The sequence below is a fragment of the Cicer arietinum genome, chromosome 5, assembly GCF_000331145.2.
Source record: "Cicer arietinum cultivar CDC Frontier isolate Library 1 chromosome 5, Cicar.CDCFrontier_v2.0, whole genome shotgun sequence".
Classification (NCBI taxonomy): Eukaryota; Viridiplantae; Streptophyta; class Magnoliopsida; order Fabales; family Fabaceae; genus Cicer; species Cicer arietinum.
The window spans coordinates 18205606-18212893 of record NC_021164.2 but is presented as its reverse complement, the minus strand read 5'-3'; the positions used below and the strand labels follow the sequence as shown (position 1 = coordinate 18212893).

The window sequence follows — 7288 nt, the reverse complement described above, 5'->3', positions numbered from 1 at the left end:
TACAAGTCTTATTACATTCTATTGAAGTCTGATTTCAAAACATAACATATTTATTGGCATGCCATCTACTATCAGGTAACATTTTATATAATTTATCCGGTAACAATTTATCAGTTTTAGTGACAACAACAAATTAATAAATATAGTACCTGAGACAACAATCACTCCACTAAGTTTACGACTTCCCCCAATAGAAATGACAGGGAACAGCGAGAAGAGGACGCACAGTAAAGGATGGTTCGCATTAGGGAGATGATGGTTCGTAAGGAGAGAACGATTTAGGGAGATGATATATATGTTTTTAATTGTAGAGAACGATTTAGTTGTTTAATTGTTAAGTTACTTGTTAGGCTTGTCAGGCTAGGAGTATAGCTTGTGCGCCGGTCACGACATTTAATTTTCAGGTCGTGAAAAAGTTGGTATCAGTGTCCGGTGGTAGGTTCTAATAGCTGCAAACATAGGGTGATAATACATTCTTGTCACTAAATTGTGTACCCGGGCACAACTTACTTGTAAGGGCTATTAGCACTCTGTGAGAGTCTCATCTGATGTCTGAATCTATGTTTAATTTCATCATCACTACCTCTCCACAATTTCTTGTCGTCTTATTCAATTTTTGGATCAATGTTCTTTGAATAGGTGAGAATGCCACCTAAGACTAGGAATCCTACTATAAGGGAAATTGTTGATGAGTCAATTGCCCAAGCTCAAGGCGCTCGTCAACGAGGTCGTGTTTCAGTTCATGCTCGAAATAGGCGTAGAGCCAATGTTGGCGGACGTGGTTTGAATGTTGATGTTGAGGTACCTAGGAGGAGGCACGGAAATCCAGCGATGGAAGAGTTTGATGCTGGTCTGCAGGGATTACAACAGGTTGTGCAACAACTTGTTGGGGTTGTCATCTGATAACAACAGGAGGATGATCAAAGGCATGAAAATGTCAATGGTCAACAAGAGGTTAGACAAGTTCAGCATCAGACGACTGTTGCAATGAGGGGTATTGAGGTTACTTTACCAGACTTCATGAAGCTTAAACCCCCTACTTTTTCTGGCTCTAGTGAAACTGGGGATCCACAACAATTCATTGAGAGTCAAGATCGGTTTTGGAGAGCATTGGGTTGTTCTGATGTAAGAGGAGTAGAATTGACATCATTTCAGCTAATAGGTGTGGCACGTGAGTGATTGGTTTGATATAGTGTCACGTGGTAGACAAGTGGGGTCACCTCCGTTAGCATGGAGAGAGTTCTCTCAGTTGTTCATGGCTCATTTTCTTCTGAAGAGTGTTAGAGATGGATTAGCTCATGAATTTGAGTGATTGGAGCAAATGGATGGTATGACAGTTTCAGAGTATAGTGCTCATTTTACACAACTCTCTAGATATGCTCCTTATCCTATCACTAAGGAGATGCGTGTTAAGAGGTTCATCAGAGGATTGAAGGATTACTTATTTAGATCTGTGGTTGGGTCTAATTGTTCTACTTTTGCTGAGGTGTTGAGTTTGGCCCTTCAGATCGAGCAACGACAAAAGGAAAAAGGAGGCAATAGACAAGATTCACACAAAAAACAAATGGTTGAAGGATCTTATAGTCACTATTCAATCGCGGTGGTGGATCTATGTTTGGTTATCAGGGGCAACAAAAACTCATGTCTCAAAGAGGTGGTCATAGTGGGCAGTCTTCTGGGACAGTGCAGAGTCGTAGATCAGATTCTGGAGCAGCGTCACAATCCGCTTTCCCTTAGAGACATTCTTGTGTTTCAACTACACGATGTTCTATTTGTGGTAGGTTTCACTTTGAGAATTTCTCCAAATATGGTAATGCTAAGATGTGCTATCAATGTGGCCAAGTAGGTCACATCATGAGGAATTGTCCTGTAGACACGACACGTCCATCCTCTAGTTATGCATTAGCACCAATAGCTTTGGCATCTTCTCAGGCTCATTCTACACCTGTGTGTCAAAGTGAAAATTCTTATGTCAAAGGTTCAGGAACATCTCAGCAGGGAGGTAGAGGATTTGGTGGTAGAGGTCAGGTACCAGCAGGACGAGGTCATGCTCATTTGTTTGCTTTGACTCGTCGGGATGCTCAGACATCCAATGCAATAGTTACAAGTATACTTTCTATTTGTTCTAGAGATGCTCATTTTTTTTTTTATCATGGAGCTACACATTCTTTTGTATCCTCATGGTTTGCTACTCGACTTGGTAAATGTCCATCTTCTTTAGAAGAGCCTTTAGTTGTAGATACACCTGTTGGAGAGAATTTTCTTGCTAAGTCGGTGTATCGTTCTTGTGATATAACTATTGATGGCAAGGCGTTGCCGATAGATTTAATAGTTATTGACTTGGTAGATTTTGATGTAATGTTGGGTATGGATTGGTTGGCTTTGCATCATGCCACTTTGGATTGTCATAAAAAAGTGGTGAAATTTGAGATACCAGGACAATCAGTCTTCTCGTTTCAAGGAGCACGTTGTTGGGTACCACATAACCAAATCTCAGCCTTGATAGCTAACAAGTTAATGAGAAGAGGTTGTCAAGCTTACTTAGCCATGGTAAGGGATACACAAGTGACTGAAGAGAAATTGGAAAAAATTCCAATAGCATGTGAATTTCTAGATGTTTTTCCTGAAGAACTTCCTCGGTTACCACTTGATAGGGAGATTTAATTCTCTATAGACTTAGTTCCAAACACTCATCCTATATCCATACCTCCTTATCGTATGGCCCCGACAAAACTTAAGGAGTTAAGGGAGCAACTTCAAGATCTTCTTGATAAGGGTTTTATTCGTCCAAGTTCTTCTCCTTGGGGAGCACCGGTATTATTTGTAAAGAAGAAAGATGGATCCATGCGGTTGTGTGTAGACTATAGGAACTTAAATAAAGTAAATTTAAAGAATAAATACCTTTTGCCACGCATTGATGAGTTGTTTGACCAACTTCAAGGAGCTCAATGTTTTTCAAAGATTGATTTACGGTCGGGGTATCATCAATTAAAGATTAAAAAGGAAGACATAACGAAGACAACTTTCCATACGCGTTATGGGCATTATGAATTTCTGGTTATGTCATTTGGGCTTACTAATGCCCCAGCAGCTTTTATGGATTTGATGAATCGCGTTTTTAAACCATTCTTGGATCAATTCGTGATTGTGTTTATTGATGATATCCTTGGTTATTCCAAGAGTAAAGAATAACACGAGCGACATTTAAGGTTGGTTTTGCAAACCTTAAGAGATAAAAAATTATATGCCAAATTCTAAAAAAGTCAGTTTTGGCTGGATAGTGTGGCATTTTTAGGTCATGTTGTGTCTAAGAATGGAATAAGTGCTGATCCAAATAAGGTGGAATTAGTCCAGAATTGGCCCAGACCTACCACAGTGAAGGAGATTCGGAGTTTTCTTAGTTTAGTCGGTTATTATCGATGTTTTGTGAAGGATTTCTCAAAGATTGCATCTTCGTTGACTAAGTTGACCCAGAAGAAAGTTGAGTTCCGATGGACTGATGCATGTGAGAAAAGCTTTCAAAAATTGAAGGAGAACTTGACGTCAGCACCTATTTTGGCATTACCTATAGGTGGTGAAAGTTATGCAGTTTATTGTGATGCTTTTAGAGTTGGTCTCGGTTGTGTACTTATGCAACAAGGTAAGGTTATTGCCTATGCATCTAGACAACTCAAGAGGCATGAGGTGAAATATCCCACACATGATTTGGAAATGGCTGTAGTTATTTTTTCTCTTAAGATTTGGAGGCACTATCTATATGGTGAAACTTGTGAGATTTATACCGACCATAAAAGGCTTAAGTATATCTTTCAGCAGCGAGACTTAAATTTAAGACAAAGAAGATGGATGGAACTCTTCAAAGATTATGATTGCATAATCTTATACCATCCAAGGAAGGCAAATGTTGTTGCAGATGCTTTGAGTAGGAAATTCATGGGCAGTCTCTCTCATATAGCATAAGTAAAAAAGACCAATAGTTAAAGAATTTCAAGAAGTAGTTGAAAGTGGAATTCAATTTGAACTTGGTCATTCGAGGTTATTTTTAGCGCACACACAAATTCGTCTAACTATAGTTGATGATATCAATGAAGCTCAAAGTCAAGACCCATACTTAGTGAATATGGTAAATAATGTTCAGAATGGTAAAATTTTAGGTTTTCAGTTGATTAAGATGGTGTGTTGAGGTTGAAGTCTTGGTTGTGTGTTCCAAATGTTGGTGGCTTTCGGAGGAAAATTTTAGAGGATGCTCATCATTCTTCTTATAATATTCACTCAGGTTCTAATAAGATGTATCAAGACTTGAACGAATTGTATTGGTGGGAAGGGATGAAGAGAGACGTAGTAGATTTTGTCTCTAAGTGTTTAATGTATCAACAAGTAAAAGCTGAGCACCAAAAGCATGCGGGGTTACTTCAACTTGATGAAATACCTGGGTGGAAATGGGAAGGCATCGCTATGGATTTTGTCACAGGATTACAACGAACCCAAAAGGGTTATGAGTCAATGTGAGTGATTATAGATCAGTTAACCAAATCGACACCGATGAAATTTATTTGGATGAAATTGTCTCTTTGCATGGTGTACTGATGTCTATTATTTCTGACTGTGGGGCTCAATTTACTGCTCAATTTTGGAAGTCGTTCCAAACTTCATTAGGAACTCGTTTTAAGCTTAGCACAACTTTTCATCCTCAAACAGATGGTCAGTCTGAAAGGACTATACAAATATTGGAAGATATGTTTCGTGCTTGTGTTCTGGATCTTGGGGTAGTTGGGATCAACATTTGCCCTTGATGGAATTTGCATACAATAATAGTTATAAATCTAGTATTCATATGGCTCCGTTTGAGGCTTTTTACGGAAGACGGTGTAGGTCTCCGATAGGGTGGTTTGAAGTTGGTGAAGCTAAACTAGTCGGTCCAGAATTGGTTCAAGATGCTAGTGAAAAAGTTAAATTGATTCGGGATTGCTTAGTGACAGCTCAGAGTAGACAAAAATCTTATTATGATAAGAGACGTCGTCCCTTAGAGTTTTCAGTGGGAGAACATGTATTCCTACGAGTCTCATCAATGAAAGGAGTTTTGCGATTTGGTAAGAAGGGGAAGCTAAGTCCAAGATTCATTGGATCATTTGAAATTTTAGAAAGAGTCGAACCAGTAGTGTATCGCTTGGCACTTCCACCGGATCTCTCGGGAGTTCATCCAGTTTTTCATATTTCGATGCTTTGGAAGTATCTTCATGATCCTTCTCATGTGATTAATCATGAAGACGTACAATTAGATGAGAGTCTATCATACATTGAGCATCCAGTAGCTATATTAGATCGCCAATTGAGACGTTTACGCTCAAAAGATATCGTTTCAGTAAAAGTCCTTTGGCGTGGTCCATCCGGTGAAGAAACTACTTGGGAACCCGAAGAAGTCATCCGTGCAAAGTACCCACACTTATGTTGAAACTCAAGGTTAGTAGTATTTATTAAATAAATAAAAAGTCAAATGAATTTGAGGACGAATTTTTATAACATGAGGAGATTGACGCGCATGTGTTAATAAAAAAAAAAAATAATAATTAAATAAAAAACCAAACTTCCTTTTCCACCTCACCTCATTTTTTTTCTAATTCATTTTTTCCATCTCTTCTCTCTCTCCCTCTCGACAGGATAATGCACAACTCTAATCCTAGTATGAATTCATAGAAAAATGTAGTTTTGTTTAAAAATCTTATTTTGTGCTTAGAGTATATTTAAATGATTTTTATGGTTTCCTAGAGTTAACTAAACTTTAGAATAATTTTTTCTAAAGTCTTGGAAATATTTTTTATACTCAGATTTGTCAGCTGAGACCCTGCCGGCTACTCTGAGAGTTGTTGAAGAGCAAACTTAGACGATTCTTCATAGTTGTGAGTTGACGACGATCATCGTCATATTTTTTTATAATGCTATTATTATTATATTACTTGTTTCCATATTAAAGTATTTATTGAAAAATTTGGGGAACACAACCTTTGAAATTTATCTCGATTTCGTCAATTATTTAATTTAATGGTCGTTGTTATATAATATGTTATTAGTTTGATTTATTTATGAGTTAAAGTATTTAAATATTGAATTGTTATGCGATTGAATATGTTTTCTATGAATTACGATGAAATGATTTTAAATACGTGTTTTGAAAAATCGTTGTTATAATTATTAAATCGTTAATTGTGTTAGGTGCACCTAGTTACCTCGTTTTGATTAGGGAGAGTCACCCAAATTAGATGGAGCCGCTCCTATGAGAAATGTCATTTGTAGGAGGAGAGAGCTATCAACGAGATGTAAGCTCCCCAATTGATATGTGATGATGCGCTGCGGGATTGAGAGGAGAGAGTTATTCGTTAGATGGAGCCACCCCTAAGGGAAAGGCAACCCTTAGGAGGAAAGAGCTATCAATGAGATGAAGCCGCTTCTTGGTTCTAAAAAATTTGTATTGTTACTTGTTTGATTTTTTATGGTGATTTTAATGTTGTTCATTTTGATTTCGCTTCATTATTAACTGGATTTATAATATTTCTGTTCGAACGGTTAAATGATAAGTTTAATGACTATATATGTATATATTTAAATTTAGAATTTTCTAGATTTTTAAGTAATATTGTTTAACATAATTGTCGCCCGATTGTAAAGCAGTTATTCATGCATTTTTGTGTTTCCCTTCTAATTGATGGTGGTTGTTGTCTCCTCACTAAGTCTTTGTGACTTACCCCTTTATATTGTTTATTTTTTTCAGATTCGCAGGCAAGTAGAAATTTGTTATTAGATTAAAGTGTCAACATATTTCTTTTTGGTAGGCCTCTTTGATCGAGGACCATTTTTTGTAACGTTTGTTGAGTCTGATGTAAATTGCAGCTATTTTGGAATCTAGAAAGTCTATTTTTTTGGGAAGTGTATTAAGAAATTAGGTTATGTTATTTGAATTGTGACTGAATTGAAAGTTAAATAAGGATTCTATAAATTTGAAAATGTTGAATTTACAGAGGATACTCTGTCGAAATTTCGAGGAAAAATATATATATATATATATGGTAGAGAACGATTTAGTTGTTTAATTGTTAAGTTAGTTGTTAGACTTGTCATGCTAGAAGTATAGATTGTGCGCCGGTCAGGACATTTGATTTTCGGGTCGTGACAACATCAATGAGTGCCTTCAGTCATTGAATGAAGAAATTAACACACTTATCAATGATATTTTATGTATACAATACTTAGAAATATATTCAAGCACCCCAATATTGCACTCGTGAATATTAGT

General features: G+C 36.9%; 1 protein-coding gene across 1 annotated transcript; it reads left to right on the top strand.

The window, feature by feature from the left end:
• The first annotated feature begins 1854 nt into the window (after nt 1-1854).
• Nucleotides 1855-2664, top strand: LOC140920367 (uncharacterized). Its single transcript, XM_073368629.1, has one exon. It carries the CDS (start codon nt 1855-1857, stop codon nt 2662-2664), a length of 810 nt encoding a protein of 269 aa, XP_073224730.1.
• The last annotated feature ends 4624 nt before the right edge of the window (nt 2665-7288 follow it).

Excerpts from the sequence above, each read along its gene's own strand:
- LOC140920367 (XM_073368629.1), top strand. The coding sequence starts at position 1,855 with ATGAGGAATTGTCCTGTAGACACGACACGTCCATCCTCTAGTTATGCA.